The sequence below is a fragment of the Exserohilum turcica genome, assembly GCF_000359705.1.
Source record: "Exserohilum turcica Et28A unplaced genomic scaffold SETTUscaffold_1, whole genome shotgun sequence".
NCBI classification, from domain to species: domain Eukaryota; kingdom Fungi; phylum Ascomycota; class Dothideomycetes; order Pleosporales; family Pleosporaceae; genus Exserohilum; species Exserohilum turcicum.
The window spans coordinates 61,842-80,950 of record NW_007359914.1 but is presented as its reverse complement, the minus strand read 5'-3'; the positions used below and the strand labels follow the sequence as shown (position 1 = coordinate 80,950).

Sequence of the window (19,109 nt, the reverse complement as noted above, 5' to 3'; positions counted from 1 at the left end):
GAAGGAGCAGAGGCGTCAGGCGAGCTTGCAGTAAGTCTAATGAGGCAGAAGGAGAGGGAGGAGAAGGCTATTAAAAAGGCCTCAAGGATCGCGGCTCGCAAGGCTGCAAAACAACTTCAAAAAGCTATTAAAACTTCTCAAAGGGGTAGGAGAAGGAGCTTCATGGCTCCTGCAAAGGCTACTCAAAAAAAGAAGCCTATCGCGAGGCCTCAAGGTGGTGAGGAGCCTCAGGGAGGTGCTGCAAGCTCACCACCTCCAACCTCGCGTCGCGGCCGCGCGATTAGAACTCCGTCTCGATTTCTATAGCTGTATATATATATTAAAGCCTATTGATCTCACCACCAAAATATATCGTGATAATATCTATTTGGTGTGGCTCTATAGCCTCGTTTTTAAGGTAGTTTTGGTGAGGCCGCGCGCGCACTTTGTGGTCGCGCGCACTTTGTGGTGGGGCTAGTTAGATTGACTGGATGCGAGACAGTCTTGGCAGCGATCCGTGCCGACGGCCACTTTTGAATATCTACACCTGTCCACGCGTCGTTCCGTCCCCCCTCCCGAATGCCTTCCTCCGTCTTCCCTAGAGGCATGCAGCGTCCCAGATAGGGAAATGGCCGCTACTCCATACACTGCCCAAGGTACGCCAGGCCCGCCTGCACGCTCGCCGCAACGTCTTCACTGCCGATCAGCCCGTCAGCCACCGCAATGCCGTCTTTGCCGTCAGCCTCGATGAGGAGACCTGCTTCTCGAAAGACGTGCTCGGGAGCCAAGGTTGTCCTCCCCGCCTTGAAGACGTATTTGGACACCATCGTAGCCAAGAGCGTCTTGCGCACCACGTTGTCACTGGCCAGCGCCCCAGGTCCGCCTCTCAGGTCTAGCTCCGTCTCCAGCTTCGCGCCGGGTTTGATGAAGTACGTGACGACGTACATGGCCTTGGCATTCCAGGCCAGGATGCGGGACGACACGGCGTAGCGTTGGTAGGGGCGGACCTCTCTCTGGAACTTGCATTGCACCCCGGCCAAAATGAAGGCGGGCGATCCAAGGCTTGCCAACGCTTGACTCAGAAGACTTGTTATAAGCTTGGCGCGGCTGATGTCGGCGTCGGTAAAAAAGGTGCTGTTAGACTTGTGCATGTTGATGTCTAGATCGAGCGCGATGGCGCGAGACACCAGCGTGTAGTGCTTGAACAGAGCGGGCAGTGCGGCATAGCACGTTGCTGTCGTCGTCGTCGTCGTCGTTGGCGGATCTGCAGATGCGCGCTTAGTGCGTTTCGACCCGACTCTTGCACTCAATAGTCTATATACTGAGGGGACCAGTCGCAGCGTGTGGGCTAGCGGCAGGGATTTGACATTGGCCACTACGAAACCGATGAGCACCGTTCCGGTCAACAGATAGCAAAGTGGCGTCTGTCGAAGCTTGTCCAAGATTTGGTCCGTCATTGTCCAGGTCGAGGCTTGAAATGACGTTGGTTCAAGCAGTGCTGCTGTGGTGGGTTGATGTCGTCGAGGAAAGGTCGCTGTGTATGTGGACTGCTGAGGGAGGTTGTTCCCAGGTATAACAATTATAAGTAAAGATGCTCGGAAGCACTCTTTTCTCCAGGTATTTTTGACCTTTTCTTACTCCTTTATCGGACCTGATGCTCATTCCAGTGGCTTAGCCGAGCGATTTCTTCGTCAGCACGTTCACGTAAGCAGACGTGTGGAGGCCATGCTATGCCCATGTCCGTGGGGGCGAAAAGTATATCCACGCACCACCGTTGCGAGAAAAAAAAAGCCGGTGTGAAACCGGCAGTGTTTGATGCAGGGAAGAGCCAGTATTTTTTGAGGGAATTAAATGCATGCCATTTGATGGCCATGAGCAATACGCCTTACAAAACGCGTTATGCATGTCCTTCCTCTTTAGGGACTAGTCTGGGGGCTAGTGCTCTTGGCCTCACGCTTGCCCTGCGCCTTTCAGCTTAGATCCGTGGATATTGCTGGTATTCCTTTGAACTGGGCTTTTGCTTCATATACTAATGGCAGCCGTGCCCTCCTCGTATCCAGTCTCGGCCACCAAAGTTGGCAACATCTGGTCCTACTTACAGCCCGGCACAATGGCTTCTCCCCGCCACACCTCGCCCAACATGGCCGATGTCAACGAGCGCCGCAAGGCCCAGAATAGAGCCGCTCAGAAAAAATACCGTGAGTTAGTCGACACCTGCCTAGAGACTGAGCCCTTGGCGCCACAGCCTAAGCCGGACCCCACGAGGTATCCAAACCACGTGACCACGACACTAACTGTGCTGCCTCAGGAACACGACAGAAACTACGCATCGAACTCGCCAAGGCTATTTTGTGCGATAAACCGCACGACCAGACCGATGTGGTAGCCGAAAGGCGCGACTGGCTTTCCTCGGTGGGCGATTTTGACGAGGCTTATCAGACTGCTGCGAGTCGGCACAACATTTCGTCCACTTCATCCTCATCCTCCGTCGCCATCACTGCCACTGCTTCTCCCAGCACACAAAGATCCTCGCCACCATGTAAAACGCTTCAATCTCTAGCCGTGAGGCATCTTCTATATACTGACAACGGCCGACCCACGCGGCTACTGCGCGACAGCGATGCCCTAGTGGCCGCCCTCGAACAGCATGGCATGTCATTTGATCTCGATAGCGGCGGCAACACCCACAATATGGGATCCACCGACTCTACAACAGCAATGAGCGACATGGACTGCCTAGATCCGTCACTCGCCCGCCTCGACTGGATGCACAGCAACGAGGAAACATCTTCCAATGGAACGCTACCGGTATCCGCCACTTCTCCACTCTCATCCAGTGATATCGACAAGTACATCATGAGTTCTGAATCGCATCATCTATCGTCATCGTCCTCTTCATCGTCCTCGTCATCATCATTATCATCATCGTCATCTTCATCTTCGTCAACAGCACTCACGCTCGGCAGCCTGCCTACGCCCGTCTCAGAATGGCCGCCATCCGTCATTGACGACAGCCCCTTTGGTAATCCCTCAACCATGTCGTTGCTCAAGAGCTGCTGCCACCGCCCCCACCCAGAAGGCACAGACGACAACGCTAGCTGCCCCAACAGCAGCAACAGCAGCTCCATGGTCTTCCCAGACGAAACCTCAAGCCCACTCTACACGGCCATCTCCCTCGGCAACATGGAAATAGCCCGTCTCCTCGTCCGCTCCGGCGCAAAACTCGACCTGCCCGACCGCAACGGAGACACCCTCCTACACCACTGCGTCCGCCGCGGCGACATCGCCACGACCAACGCACTGCTCGACCTCGGCGCAAGCATCATGCACACGACCGCCGGCGGTCGGACGCCACTCCATCTCGCCGTCAGCACAGGCAGCGAAGCCATGGTCACCATGCTGCTAGATTGGTGTGCCAACGAAAAAGACGCGTTCCCTCAAGACACCGCTACAACTGATACTCCTCTGAGCTCTACCACTTCTACTACAACCATTCCTCCCGCCAACACCACCACCACACCAACCAGACAGAACTCTACCGTCCCAACTACAACAACGACGTCATCAACAGCCCGCAAAATTAGTCTCCTGGCCCACTTCATCGACGCCTGTGACGCACACAATATGACAGCCCTCCATCTCTCCGTCAAACTGCAACGCCTCGACGTCCTCAAAGTGCTTCTCGAGTACGGCACGAATGTAAATCTAGGCTGTGCCTAGCCACATCTCTACCCCTTCCCTTCCTCTTCCCCCCCCCCCATTCTCCCTGAATCCCAGTCCGCAAACTGGATTCGTTTTTCCCTCACCCCTTCTTCTTTTTTCTATTCCGAGTTTTTTTGTGTCTGTAGTGGCGACTTACTTGGTCACATACATACAGTACACATGCATACATGGCACGGTTTCCACGGGTGTTATTATTTTATTTGCCGAAAAAATAGGGGTTATACACGGTACATGATACACGGTACACTGCAACTGCACTTTTTCGTTCTTTCTTTCTTACAGTAGGATATGGAGCGGGATGGCGGAGTTTTCTGCAGGCTTTATATATACGACTAGACAACGAAAATGCATTGGTACGGCGGAAGTTTCTGTTTTTTTCGCATGATATGGGAATTAGGGGGTGTGGCGGTGCGGAAAGGAGGGGTTGCTGCTGCTGCTGCTGCTGCTGTTGCTGCTGCGAGGGATGATGGGGACGGTATATGGTAGGAGTGTGCATGGTGTTTTGAGGAAGAATAAAAAAAAATTAAAATTAATTTTTTCCAGCATCATGTTTACCGAGCATGTTGTGTGATGTTCCAGGTAGTCTTGATAGCGAGGACGATGTGTTTACAGTGTGACACGATAACTTTATTGCTGCTTTTCCGCGGTGGACTCTCTCTCGCACCATGTTTACGTAGGTATTGAACACAAGTATACACTCCGAATATCACATTATACGATTCATTCTCTCGAAAGAGCACTACACCAAGTCAACAACCTAGACGTAAGATATTTGTAAAAAAAAACACGACAGTACTATGAATATATCACCCAAACGCCGTATCCCAAACACGTCTCCCCACCCACCAAAACCCCCCCTTCCCTATATCCAACAAAAGAACACTTCCACAACCTCATCTCAATCCAGTAGATCTCTTTCCGCCATGAAACCCCATACCCAATACATACACCTACACGACCAACCCATCCCCCCGCATAACCGCAGCCATACCTCCCAGCGTAGGATGCTCATATATATCCGGCACACGCAGCATGCAGCCGCTTCGCTTCAGCTCCGCCGTGAGCCGCAGTGCAAGCAGCGAATTGGCGCTCCAACCATCGAAGAAGTGGTCGTTGCGGCTCAGTTCCGTTGCAGGATCGAGCTGCAGCGTTTTGATCCAGAGCGAGGCTAGTAGGCGTTCGCTCGACGAGAGAGTGGCGTCGTCGTGATGTGTTTCAGCACACGTTATTAGTGAGTCGACAGATGCGGTTTGCACGAGTGCCTGAAGACGGGGCCGGTCGAGCTGGCCGGCTGCTGTGAGCGGGAGTGCCGGGAGCGCTGTGAAGAAGGCTGGCGTGCTGGAGGATGGAAGGGATGATTTGAGCTTGGGGAGGAGAGGCGAGACGATTTGCACAGCTGATGCTGCATGCTCGCTTGTCGTTACTACGGCTCCAAGTTGGAGGTTGCCGCCTAGTACTTCTGGAGCGTACATGTCGACCACTACGTCCGTGGAGCTGGGTAGATGCTGTCGGATTGCTTCCTCAATAGCGCTGGCCTTGATGTTATGGCCGTTGAGTGCCAGCTTGGGCTCAGCTGTAGACTCGACTAGACTCAGCGTTCCATCTACGTTGGCTCTGAAGCGCTGCAGCCCCTCAGTCGCACTTTGCCCAGTACGTGGACTAGAGATATTGGAATGACCAAGCTTGAGAATTCCGATTGCTCCTGGTGGCGCACGCTCAGAGACATTGTACGGGCTCACGACAGACGCATGAGTCCCAATGGAAGTGCCGACAAACTCTCCATGTTGACTTTGTGAAGGAGATCCCAGAAATGCAATCGCGCCCATCTCTGCTACGCCCCAGGCGAGAAACAGTCTGGTACTTTGGCTCCATCGAGACACATCGTGGCGTGTCGGGATACCGCCGTATAAGCATATCTGTCGTACGGTCGGCATGTGTTGCGGCTCAAGTACCCTAGATACAGCTACGGGAATTGTGATGGCATTGACACCGAACGAGTTGATGCTTTCGCCAATATCGGAAATGCTGCTTCCTAGCGGCGGACAGCAGACTGTACCTCCGTATGCAAGCGGAGCCAGGATATCGACGAGCATGGTAGAGGACCATGTTTCGTTGTAAAGCAGGGACCGAGTATCTGTGCTCATGTCCATCTGCTCCCCCACTTGGAACAGCGCAGCGCAGAGCTCTCCGTGAGTGACGAATGTTGGAGCTGAACCTGCGTCTGCAGAGGGAGGCGGCAATGCAAATGCATAGTCTGATCTTGTTGTAGGCACCGGAGAGCGATAGGCCGGCTTGAGGAAAGCTGTAGTGGGTACTGGCAACGTCTCACTGTCAACAACAATGCATCGACAGCCAGAGATGTCCGCGAAAGATGACGCATAGGCTGGCGAAACTAGAACGATGGATGTTTTAGCGTCGTGCAGCAAGTCAGGTAACGAGTTGCTGATCGTACTGGGATTAAAGGGCACAACGTAACCCCCAGCTTTCAAGACGCCCAGTATGGCGACAATGACCCATGGTGACTTGTCGAGCACTAGGCCGACGGCTTGGTTGGATCGCACACCTTGCCGTACCAGTCTCTCAGCCAATACGCTGGAGTAATCTTCGAGCTGCATGTACGTCATGCACTCATGCCAGGACTCAATGGCATGGTGGAATGGGTTGCGAGTGACGTGCTTTCGTACAAGATGTTGCATGCACGATTCGCTCGATGCAAAGCTCGCATCGGATCCATTGTTCAACACAGCCGGCTGAGGCTGGAGGGTCTCCAAATGTGACTGCGACAGTGCACTCAAGTCTCCCACTGGAGTTGACGCCGGTTTCTGAAACATCTGTTCAAATAGCGTGATGAAAGTGTCCATGATGCTCTCAACCTGTGACGTGTGCAGAATAACAGGGTCGTAACTGAAGGTAACCAGGATCTCTTCTCCGCCCACCAAAGTCACCAAATCAACGTCGAGGGCATTGGGAGATAGGCCCTTGGGATTCTCGTATACTTTCGGCGAATAGATACCAGCTGGCTGAGCGTCCAGGTCATCAAAAGCAACAGCCTGGAAATTGAACAGACTGTGCAGTTTGCATGCTTTGTTGCAGTCTTCATCGATCCGCGATATTTTCTCCCACCCGATGTGAGCGTGCGGTATAGCTTCGAGCTGATCACTCTGGCACTGAGCCAGAAAAGACGAGATGCTAGCACTATGATCGATACGTGTGCGGTAGGGGATAAATGCAGCTGTTGGTCCTGCCATCTCTTCGATACCTGGAACACTGGCGGCAGCAGCGGCGCGGCCGGACAAAATGGTTCTGAAGATGACATCACTGCTTCCCGTGAAATGACCCACAGTGAGCGCCCACGCTGCTTGTGCGATGGTCGCTACTGTTGCGCCAGACTGTCGAAGCATGTCTGGAGTTGGAAGAGGCAGCTTCTGCTTCATGGACCACGAGGCCATGGGCATATAGCTTGCAGCCACATCTGCCGGTTTACCTGGGAATTCCGCTCCCGATGTGCCTTTGAGTTTCTTCTGCCAAAAGGCCATGGCATCCACTGGATCCAATGCTGACTGATATCGTACGAACTCTTTGAACTGTGTGGCTTTCTCATCGTTGTCATGATCCTCAGTTGATGGACTAGAGAACAACCTCGACCAGATGGGGCGCAAGGACCATCCGTCGTAGAGGGCGTGGGAAGCGCTGAAAAGAACGGTAATTGTGTCTTCCCCATCTTGCGATGAGGAGGCTGCCTTAGCATAACCAACCCGAGCTAGCGGCTGGCCGTAGTCGTGGTTATCGTATACGTAGTTTGCGAATGTCTCAACATCCGGCACTTCTTCCCACGTGAGAGGACAACTCTTCATGAGAACCTGCAGAGCAGCGCCGTCTTGACCTGGGATGATACGGGTGCGCAATAGCTCGAATCGCTGGAATGCAGATTCCCATGACCTCTTGAGCATCGCCAGATCGGATGCGGGTATGTCCATATGAGCAATCATGAGCCATGCATGAGGAGTTCTCGCGGTCAGGGCCATGGAGCCCTCCTGTATGGGCGTAGCTGAATATATGTCTTCAACTTCTTTGAAGTCAATGCCGTATGTCGGTAGCGTATAGTCGATGGCGGTTCGTGCTTCAGTTTCAGAGATCAGATCCAGCTTCATTGATGCAGGAACACCGACAGGGAGTTGGGAAGCAGCCGCATCTTCCAGCACTGGCTCAAATTGAGTCGCCATGTCCGAAAGTAGGGGGTTGGAGAATATGGCGGAAAAGGTCGTCTTGTAGCCAAGCGACCGGGCCAGACTGACCAGCTTGATTGCAGAGAGTGAGTTGCCTCCCAGAGAAAAGAAGTCGCTGTTAGCAGTCACAAGATTCTTTTCGACTCCCAGTAAGCGCTCCCACCAGCCCTGTAGCATCTCCTCTTTTCCATCCAGCGGGCGATCAACTTTGGCAACATCGCTGTTTGAATTCTCGTAATTGAGGGAGCCGAGACATGTTGCAATGAAGCCACGGTCGAGCTTGCCTGAGGCGGTGTTTGGTAGTCTATCCAACGCAACGAATATCGAGGGTACCATGTATGCCGGCAGCACCGCTCGAAGGCTGTGTTGCAATTTGGTGGCAATGTTGTTGGGATAGTCGGCATTTCCAGTGCGCAGATGAGAGAATTGCACACCAGATAGCGCGTCGACAAAGTCCAGCTCCATGACAAGGAATGCTACCAATACCGGATCTGCCTTGGCTAGACCTAGCTGAGGATCACCAGCTGATGGTTTGTAGAGCTGAACAGTGCAATGGCGGAAGAGCGTGTCGGCAGCCATGGACCTTTGAATGTGGTACTGCACCTCGCCAACGTCAATGCGCTGACCGCGGATCTTGATTTGGCCATCTCGTCGGCCGAGGAATTCAAGACTCCCATCTGACTCGTATCGAACCAGATCTCCAGTGCGATAAATCCGCACTGTGTGCGTTGATTCAGGGGCAGCACTGAAAGACTCTTGGGTGAAAGAGCGTAGTGTAGCCTCTTCCATGCTGTGGTAGCCGCGTGCGAGTTGTTGACCACTAATACAAAGCTCACCCACCGCACCAATTGGCGCGAGGGTGTTTGATTCGGGCTTCATGACCCATACGTCTACGCCGAGTCCCTTTCCGATGTTGCGGCTGCTTTTTTGATCACCGCCCTGCATGATGTCTCTAGCGGTCGCATAGATACACGCCTCGGTAGGGCCATACGCATTGACAATGCGTCGTTCGGGCTGTACCCAAGCATCAATATCTGGCTGTGCCAAAGCCTCTCCAGCGAAAACGACGAGTTTCACATCTGGAAGTGCGTCGCCGTTCAAGAGTCTCGCAACGGTCGGTGTCAATGATAGCACATTGACCTGCATCTCGAGAATCGACGTGGCCAAATCATCCATGCGTGCCTGTTCGGATGGAACGCATACACAACCTCCAGCAGCCAGCGTGGTGAAAATCTCGAAAAGACTGACATCAAAAGTGAAGTTACTGAACTGCAGCATGCGTGTGGTCGAGCTCAATTTGAAGTGATCTTTCTGGAAAGCTATGGCACTCGACCAGGCTGCATGATCGATTTCAACTCCTTTTGGCTTGCCGGTAGTTCCAGATGTGTACAAGAGGTATGCTAACTGGTCTGCAGGAGAAGCCTGGGTATCGCGCTGCCTGGAACCGCTAGGTCTTGTTGCAGAGGGGGAGAGTGAAGATAGATCAATCGGTAATACACAGCGACGTGGGAATATATCTCCCAACTTCTTCGCGTGATTTGGAGAAGTCAAGATGACCTCGATATTCGCTGAGTCGACTAGAGACTCAAGACGCGACGCGGGCTGCGTGGGATCAAGAGGTACAAAAGCACAGCCTGCTTTGAGGATTGCAAGCATCGATACCAATGCGGCTGCTGACTTGTCGATATGTAGGCCAACAAAACAAGATTGACTGTTATCAGGTTTGCGCTCGAGTATGTGGTCCACCAGAATGTTGGCAAACGTATCCAGCTGCTGATATGTCAAAGTCGCGTCGTGAGAAACTACAGCCATGCCAGATGGGTACTCCTGAACGGTTTGCTCTACTATTTCATGCACAAATCTTGGTGCAAAGTTCTCTGGCTTTCCTGAATTGAAACTGAGAATGGTTTCGATATGGCCGGGAGCTGTCGCCATGAGGCCGCCAATGTCACAATGTGCTGAGCTCGAGCTACAATTTCCGACATTTTGCAAAATGTGGCCGAATTGCTGCATTGCATAGATAAGAGTCAGTTCATCAATGCAGCGAGGATCAAAGGCGGCTTCGATGTTCAGTGAACCGTCTTCAATACTGCATTCAAGGACAAGAGGATAGGGATGGAAATCTGCCGAATCGATAGGCAAGGGAACAATTCCAAGGTCGTTGAGAAGGGAGTTGTCGGTAAGCGAACCCGGACTAATAACCAGTAGTGTGTTGAAGTCGCAAGCCTCCCGAGCAGCTGGACTTAGGCTTTGGATCTTTTGGAGACCCAGATGCTGATGAGGCAATGCTGAATTGATCACTTGTTGTAATGATCGCAAGTAGTCGGCTAGGCTCATATTATGTCGGACTTCTACTTGCCTGGGGACAGTAGCAATGGTCGGTCCAACAATTTCTTCGATACCGGAGAGCTCAATGTCTCGGCCTGATAGAGTAACGCCATACGAGACCAGAGTACTGTCGGAGTACCTCGCGAGTGTCATGGCCCACACGGCGTTGACAAGATCGGCTGGGGTGACAGAAAGATTTCGACTAGTCTCTACACTGTAATCGAAGTGGAACTTCTTGCTTGAACTTGCAGACGGCTTATGGGAGCTCGTCACCGGTGGCCACTTGAAGCCGTTTTCGTCTTGACTAATCAGCTGACCCCTCCAGTAACCTTCAGAAGGCCACGTGCTTTGCATATTGAGCTCCTTGATGAATGATTGGAACGGCGGGCTGCGGTCAACTGGACCTGGGGTTCCATGGAAGAAACCAATGACAGCGTCCCAGACCAATCTCATTGACCAACCATCATAGGCTGCATGGTGAATACTGACGATGAAGGAACTCGGGGTACCCTCTTGTCCTGAAACTACACCCAATCGGAGCAGTGGGGATCCGTAGGAGAATGCTTGACTCCGTTGTGACTCCATCTCTTCTGCACATGATTTTCCGGTGACAGAATAAGCTGCGAGAGGAGATCGAGCGACGACGACAAAGCTACCAGAAGGCCCCAAGATGATTCGACTTCTCAGTATTGAAAATCGAGCACTGGTATGCTCCCATGCTTGGAGGAAACGATGAATATCCATTCCAGGAGGGAAGGTGAAGGCTGCATGGAGGCAGTAAGCTTGCTGTTTAGGATCTGAGGCAGATAAAGCCATCAACGCTTCTTGCATGGGGCTGCAGGGATAAATGTCCTCAATGTCTTCGACAGATAACGAGCATTCTGCCGCGATCTCTTGGAGTGATTTGTTGTCGAGCTTGATGTCAAGATGGCGCACTAGCGAGAATGGCTCGCTGCAATGGTCTTCGCTGATTGTCGATGCATTTGACGAGACCAGATCCGAAGAGGCTGTTGACGAGATTTGACTTGAGGCGAGAGTCAAAAGTCCTGCCATGTCGACGAGATCTGGATTGGTGAAGATTTCTGCAATGGAAAGATCGATCCCAACGCGTCGGCATTCCGCCCTCAGTCGCATGGCAATCACTGAATCTCCTCCGAGATTGTAGAAGTTGCTTCTCTTGCTGGTCACTTGAACATTCAAAACCTTCTCCCACAGACTGCTTAGAAGTACCTCTGCATCGGTATCGAGGTCATCATCATCGGCCGAAACGGTAAGTGCTGCTGTGTACCCAACCAGCTGTGCACGGGTCAGTTCAGACGTTGCTGCTTGCAGAGCGCGTCTATCTGTTTTTCCAGATACGGAGAGCGGGATCCTGTTGATCGGAATATATGCTTGGGGAAGCATGTATCGCGGGAGCGATGATGTTGTAGACGGATCACGCAGTATCTTAGCTACCACAGTACGTAGCTTCTCGATCGCGTCTGAATCCGTAGGAATGATTTCCTCGCTCGCAGAAGCCTCTACGTCGGGCCTTACGCAGACAAAACAAACGAGCAAGTCACTCTCCCCGAGGCTAGCCCGCTTGAGCAAATCAACAATGATAGGGCTGTCGTCTCGCTTGAGGCCGGTGCTCAGTACAGTTTCAATCTCACCAACCTCAACACGCTGGCCGTTGATCTTGATCTGTGTATCTTTCCTTCCAATGAAGTTCAATGTTCCATCAGAGTTGTAGCGGACTAGATCTCCTGTTTTGTAGAGCTTGCTGTTTGCCCGAATGCCCTGGAGCCATTCGGGGCTATCGATGAACACTGCCGCCGTGGTCTCCGGCCTCTTGAGGTAGCCTCGAGCCAGTATAGGTCCTTCGATGAGCAGCTCGCCAATAACGCCTACTGGCCGGAGGGTATGGTGATCGTTCTCATCAACAATCCATGTAGCACAGCGGTATCCACGTCCGATGTTCGATGCGCCAATCTCCCGGGTGACGGCCGAGTGTGATACGCATGCCACCGTGCATTCAGTAGGACCATACATGTTGATCAACTGAAGGCGGCTAGCCCATGCGTTGACCTGCGACACAGAAAGCGGTTCGCCTGCCAGGCAGAGGGCTTTCAGAGTGGCTACAGATGGCGGGTCTAGTAGGGCTGCAAAGGAAGGAGTGATACCTGCCCAAGTGGCCCTGCTTCTTGCCACGAAAGCTGTGACGTCGGCCGGGCTACGGTCTTCTTCTTTCGGAATGCAAAGACAGCCACCTACTTCAATGGTGGTAAAGATGTCACCGATTGACGCATCAAAACTGTACGATGCGAATTGTAAGGACCTAGTGTCGGGTCCTAGCAACGTCATGCCCGTAGCAACCGCATGTTCTCTCAATCCAGTGGCCAATGCGCGGTGCGTTATCAGAGTGCCCTTTGGTGTGCCCGTGGTACCAGAAGTGAACACTGCGTACATGAGGTTGTCTGGTTTCACTGACTCGCATACTGGTACATTGTCCAATTCGCTTTTTGCGGAAGAAAGCAGCTCATCAACCAGCCCTTGGCTGATCTCGATGATGGAGATGGTTCTACCTTCGGTGGGCGCACGGGCTTTGAAGCCTCGTGATTCTGCTGTCAAGGGCGAGCATACCACGACCGATGCTTCCAATTCGTTGATAAGGTTCCACAAACGTGCTTCTGGGTGTGCTGGGTCGAGTAGCACAAATGCGCCCCCAGCTTTGAGGATACCAAGTATAGCAACAACTGTCCAAAGCGATTTCTCGAAGCACACCGGAACCAATACCTCTGGGCCAATATCGTAATGCACCAAGTGTCGGCCGACAGAGGTAGATGCGTCATCAAGCTGCTTGTACGTCATAACTCCATCCCAGCTGTAAATTGCCTCTCTGTCTGGGTACTCTCGCACCCGTTCGGCAAAGATATCGTGCGCGCATTTTTCCTGGGCAGTAATTAAGGGGCTATTCCACTGAAGCAGTGAAGCCATGTCGCATTTGCCCGGCTTCAAAATTTGGCGCAGGCTTTGATGAGGATTGCGGACTAACTCTGAGAGCATGTGACTAAGTGAGCCAGCCACATTCTTGATGTGCTCGCTCCCAAAGGCCGAACCCAAGAAGTCAAAGCGCATCGCAATTTGTCCCTCAAGATCATCGAGTTCAACAAACAGAGACAAGTCGAACTCGGTGGGGTCCTTCTCCGCGATAGTATCAAAGACCAGATCATGGCCGCGGTCTATCTGAGATTGTCGCGAAAGCTTAGGCAGGAATGAGATACCGCTGTTGAATAGCAAGGAGTTGCCTGGCAATCCTATGGCGCTCTGAATCTCGGCGAGAGAGGTTCCTTGATGGGCAATGGCATCGGCTGAGGACTCCTGCATTTTGTTCATCAACTCGACCAAAGACGAATCTGCGTCCTGGCCAAAGTTCACGAAGCAGACAAACATGGCGATAAACGGTCCAATTGCGTCTTCGATGCCGTCGATAGGGGCATCGCGCCCTGAAGCCAGGTATCCGAATACAGCATGGTTCTCGCCCGTGTACAGCCGCAGCACGAGCGCCCATGCTAAATGAACCAGAGTTGGTATGGTCACCTGTAAATTGCCTGCAACGCGTTGTAGGTCTGATAGTTGCACCTCTAGATGCACTGGCGCGTGGCATCTCTGCAGCTTCTGGGACTTGGGTGCCTCCTGGTCCATCCTGGTGTCTAACAAATGAGGGAAAAGACATGGCTTGGCGCCCTTGAGATGGTCCTGCCAGTATAACAGACTGCGGTTCCGTCGCTGTGGGTCGCGGATGTAATGTATGAACTCACCAAAGGTGTTTCGTGAGCTATCCAAAGCCGGTGCACTTTTGGAGTATGCTCTTGAAAGGCTTTTCAGCAATGGCATCTGAGACATTCCGTCGAACAGAATATGGTTCACCTGAAGCCTCACAAACATCTTCCCATCAGAGGTTGAGCAGATAAGGAGCCTATGCGGGGGCCTCCTGTCAGCGAAGAGGCCTTGGTCTCGGTACATCGTATAGCTGCTCAGTTGCTGGAGTGCATCCTGAGAGTTCTCCGCTTTGAGAAGGATAGCGCATGCTGCATGCTTCTTGAGAACAATTTGGTAAATCATATTCGACCCAGTGGCACTTGCCGATTCCAAGAAGACCGTCCGGAGTGTGGAATGGGATGCCACTGTCTCATGCCAAGCTGCTAGGAGCTGATCGGAGCCGATAGCCTCATTTGCTCCATCAAAGTGACTTTTCGTGACCTCCCATGTGAAGTCGATCTCGTACGCGTCCACATTGGTAGCTTTTACCTGGCTCAAGGCCAAAGAATCTTGCATTGGAGATCCGTCCAGAATCGTCTCGACGTCGTTAAGACTCTTGACTTCTGGAATGGTGAGTATCGTTTGCGCAAGAGAATCAACCTCGAAATAGTCCATGGTGGTGCGTTGTCCGATATCGTCAAGAGTCAGTTGCTCTTGTTCAAGGGATAACGATGCGACGACATCCTGTAGAACGGAAGGCAGAGCAGACTCCAGCCAAGACTGTATTCGGTCTTGATGCCGTGTTTTGGAGTTCCATGCACTTGTCAGATGCAGCTTTCCATCGGAAAGAACAGCGGCCGATAACTCAAATAAACAGAACCTCTGAAGATTGGGACCCATGTCCGCCAACTCCTCGCCTGCTGTCCACGATTCAGGTTTGAGAATCGCATCTCTCTTTTCTAGAGATTGGTATCGACCCTCGTAATTGAAGAGAATCTCAGCTGGCAGATGGCTTTTGTAAGCCGATCGTCCCTCTTCAGTGAGGTACTTGGATGAGAAGTACTGAAACCCCTTGACGGGCATTGCTTTACGCCAGTCTTTGATGCGGCGAACCACGTCCACAACATTGCCAGTATTGGCGTTCTCCAAGAGAATAGGCGCGACGACAGTGAACCATCCCACGGTCTGGGAAATGTCAATCTGGTCGTTCCATGGCTCCCTTCCGTGAGACTCGTTGAAGATAGCAGGCAGCGTGTACTCTGGAAATACTTTGCTGAATGACATGAAGATACTTGCCAAGATTATATCTACAGGCTCTGTTCGAAGCGTGCGATGGCATTCGTGGAGAAACTGAGACGTGAGCGATGAGTCGAGAGCAATACGTGTTTCCTGCACATCGCTGTACACATTTTGAGACGGCGAGATCCCCCAGAAAGAAAAGTCGGTGTCAGGCACTAATAGCCCATATGGGATCGTCTGTGCAGAAACGAGTCGGCGGCTGTACCGCCTTTGTAGCTCAGCCCAGGCAGAAAAGTGAATTGATTGCGACTGATCGTGTGAGATGGGCGTAATTGCCTGGCTATGTGTCCTGAGCCGGGCAGCAATGAAAGCTTCTAGTTCTTCCACGATGACTCTCCAAGAGACCAAATCGATTACAATATGGTGCGCAACGATGAACAGCAACGAGTCTTTTCCAGTGGTGTTTGTGAAAAGTTGCGCGCGCACGATGGGGCCGTCGAACAGATTGAGTGACTGCCGCGCTTGAAGCATTCTTTGCTTTTGCTCATCCCTTGATACGGGGTCCGAAATGACTTCTAATGTGGACTCAGATTCTTTCGCAGCAGCAATGTATTGCATCCATTCGCCATCTGAAGAGGCTCGGAACCGCGCACGCAGCATGGGGTGCCGCTGGATGATATCGGCTAGCGCCTGTTGGACGATTTGCGGCTGCACATCCACTGTCAACCGCAAGAGAACATTCTGGTTGTAGTGATGCCAGGCTGAAGAAGTACGCGCTGTCTCTACGAAGAATTGCTGCATCGGTGAAAGATGGAAGAGCTGTTCCGCCTCAATCACTGGGATCTCCAATTGTGAAGACTTTTGCTCTGTTATATGGCCAGCAGCGTCCAGGAGCGATTTCGATGTTAAGATATGCTTGACAGAAAGAAATCCGACGCCGGATTTCCTTGTTGCGGCAGAAATTTGCATAGCTGTGATCGAGTCTCCTCCGAGCTTAGTAAAAGACTGGGTCATGATGACTCTTTCCTTCGGAAGGTTGAGCATCTGGCTACAGATTTCCTGAAGGAGCGTTTCCACTTGGTTGAGAGAGACTGTCTGTTGAACTTCCAAATCGTCTTCCGTTTGGGTGAGACGAATCAGTTGTTCCTGGGACAGGGTCTCAGCCTTGTTCAGGAGAAGTTTCCTATCCAGCTTTGACGAGGTAGAGTATGGGAAGTTTTCGATTCCCAGCCAGTGGGATGGGACCATGTACGGAGGAAGGCTTTCGCCTAGCTTTTTACGTGTCTCCTCCACCAATGCTGAATCAGGAGTTGTGAAGTAAGAATCATCTGCGTCTTGCCTCTTTTGATCTTCGATGATTGCAGTTAGCCGGTTAGCCAGTGGTCCCTTTTTGGGAAGAACCACAGCCGCGCTGCACGTCTTAATATGTGACTCGATATCACTAAGTTCCACGCGCTGGCCTCCAATCTTAACTTGCGAGTCGACTCTACCAACTACCTCGAACGAGCCATCTGTGAATTGTCGTCCCAGGTCACCAGTTTTGTAGAATCGCCGTGGAAATGGTTGCTCAGGCGTCGGATGCGGGATAAATCCGACGTCGGACAGAAAGGCTGCAGCCGTTCGAGTTGGGTCGTTTAGATATCCATCTCCAATCTGCTGTCCTTCAGATATCAGTTCGCCAACGGCGCCAAGTGGCATCAGGCGACGCTTTTCCAAGTCGGCAACCCAAAGGCGAGAATTCCTTGGTCGAGACGTGCTGTAAGCAGCTCCTTTGAAAATAGGTCCAAAATTCATGATGAGGATATTCTCGGCTGGGCCATAGACATTATACACCTCCGCGCCGTGATCTATCCAGCCAGCAACATCTGACTCTTTAACCAGCTCACCGGCCAACAGCACCTTTTTTATTGTTTTGCAGCAAACAGCAGGGTCGAGAAGCCGTGCCACTGTGGGCGTCAGGTTTGCCCACGTTGGGCGTGAGCGTTGGATGTATTCCTGAAGATTTCCCATACGGTCATCCTCGGATGGAATGCAGAGTGTGGAACCATGCAGCAGGGCGGTGATTATGTCCGCATAGGACATGTCGAACGTGTATGATGCGAACTGAAGCATGCGCTCTGCAGGGGTTGCGTTGGCGACCCTTCCAAACTCCCAAGCCCCGGTGCAGACTGCAGCATGAGGGGCAATGATGCCTTTGGGCACTCCAGTGCTTCCAGATGTAAATAAGCATATCGCAGGGTGATGTGGTTGTATTACAAGATCCTCAGTATGCCCTTCGGTCGATGGATCTGCGGCACTGATCCGGGTGGCTTGGATGACCTGCAGTTCTGATGATGCTCTCTTTAGCAGCGCGGCAAGATCATCCTCGGCGACCACCGCATGGCTGGCCTTTGTGACCCCGATGATCTGTCGTATACGCGATTCTGGAAATCTAGGATCCACTGGGACGAAGGCCGCGCCTGCTTTGAGCACAGCCAGCATAGAGGCGACAGGCCAGCGTGATTTGTTGAAACAAACCAGAACCCACGATCCGATGCCGACTCCGCGGCGTCGCAGCTCTCTTGATATATTTGTGGAAAGAGTATCAAGCTCTCTGTAGGTCATTCGGCCATCCCATGAATCGATTGCCTCGGCATCAGGCTGTGAATCAACCGTCCTAGCGAATTCGGCATGAACCAAGGACTTCTTGGATATGAATTCTATCTTGTTCCATTCCAGCATGGTTTGCAAGTCGTGCTGGCTGATTCCGAGGTCTCTGAAAACCTTGGAGCTATCAATTTCCAGGAGAGCATCAAGCGTGCACGAAAGAGTTGTGCCAAAATTTCTGGCTTCCAGGTTGGACATGAAATTGCGACGGAAAATCAGGGTGTATGCCGATGGCTCGACAACCAAGGCGAGATCAACGCCCTGCCATAAGAGTTTTTCTGAAACTGCAGACTCTCGGGTTGAGCCTCCATCAGCGGAGACGACGTCTTCGCTACGTGCGTATACAATGGCCGTGTTGCTCTGGTCCTGCTCGGCCAAATCCGACGCGTTTTCATGGCTGCGAAGGCCGCTCGAGATGGATCGCAGCTCAGTCGTTTCCAGTATTTCGCACGATCTGCTCGCAATCTTCGCGTTGGCAGCTTTGATTTGGAAGGCGATCTGCGATAGATTGGTGTACAAGCAGAGTGATGCAGACCATGCAGCTTCGAGTGTTGCTGCCGACAATGGCGTAGATGGCGCACTAAATTTTAGCTCCTCCCTTTCGATAGCCTTGGACTCCTCCTGTCTCCCAGGGAACACCGGCAGCTTGCACACCACCACCACCTCTTTGGACACTGGCATGGAAGTTTGCGCCATGATTTTGAAATTTTCTCTTTGATCGGGTTACTTGCGCAATGGCACGCAAAAGATGGGTGCAATAAGTGTTCGACGGCTCCGCAGAGGATAATCGCAGACGATCAAGTTTCACACCACAGCCAGTAACTGGTCGCAAGCGAGACGAGGTCACGGTTGCAGTAGAAGGAAGTTGAAGAGGTGTGTAGTGGTTGCTCAAGCCAGCCTGAACTGGCCTCTACTACTAGGTATGCGATTGATCTCCCAGGCGCCCATTCCTCCGGATGCGAAATCACATTATCACATTATGACTGACTTGCATCACAGAAATCTATGACTTGATTAACACTTCTGCCCGACAGGCGCACAAAAGATGCCGCATGTAGTAGTGGCGAGCGTTAGCTGTGCCGCATACGCTCAATATGGACTAAGCGCTGACATATCCGAGGGATGTGCTCAGCATGAGGCCAGACCAAATATGCCCCCACACCACCTGCAGCGTAGTGTTACATCTCGCGTAGACCCTCTACCCGCCTCCTTTGACTGAATGTGCAC

The 19,109-nt window shown here is 52.2% G+C and overlaps 3 protein-coding genes across 3 annotated transcripts; 1 reads left to right on the top strand and 2 right to left on the bottom strand.

Annotated features, from left to right (window-relative positions):
- Positions 1–614: 614 nt before the first annotated feature.
- Positions 615–1,436, bottom strand: SETTUDRAFT_84612 (uncharacterized protein; the record flags this gene model as incomplete). Its single annotated transcript, XM_008022159.1, has 1 exon — positions 615–1,436. One exon carries the CDS (start codon positions 1,434–1,436, stop codon positions 615–617), a length of 822 nt encoding a protein of 273 aa, XP_008020350.1.
- A 683-nt stretch (positions 1,437–2,119) lies between these two features.
- SETTUDRAFT_170199 (uncharacterized protein) lies at positions 2,120–3,699 on the top strand (the record flags this gene model as incomplete). Its single annotated transcript, XM_008022335.1, has 2 exons — positions 2,120–2,177; positions 2,288–3,699. The coding sequence occupies 2 exons, from the start codon at positions 2,120–2,122 to the stop codon at positions 3,697–3,699; spliced, it is 1,470 nt and encodes a 489-aa protein (XP_008020526.1).
- A 953-nt stretch (positions 3,700–4,652) lies between these two features.
- SETTUDRAFT_29755 (uncharacterized protein) lies at positions 4,653–18,578 on the bottom strand (the record flags this gene model as incomplete). The annotated part of the gene is made up of 1 exon (XM_008021960.1): positions 4,653–18,578. One exon carries the CDS (start codon positions 18,576–18,578, stop codon positions 4,653–4,655), a length of 13,926 nt encoding a protein of 4,641 aa, XP_008020151.1.
- Between the last annotated feature and the right edge of the window lie 531 nt (positions 18,579–19,109).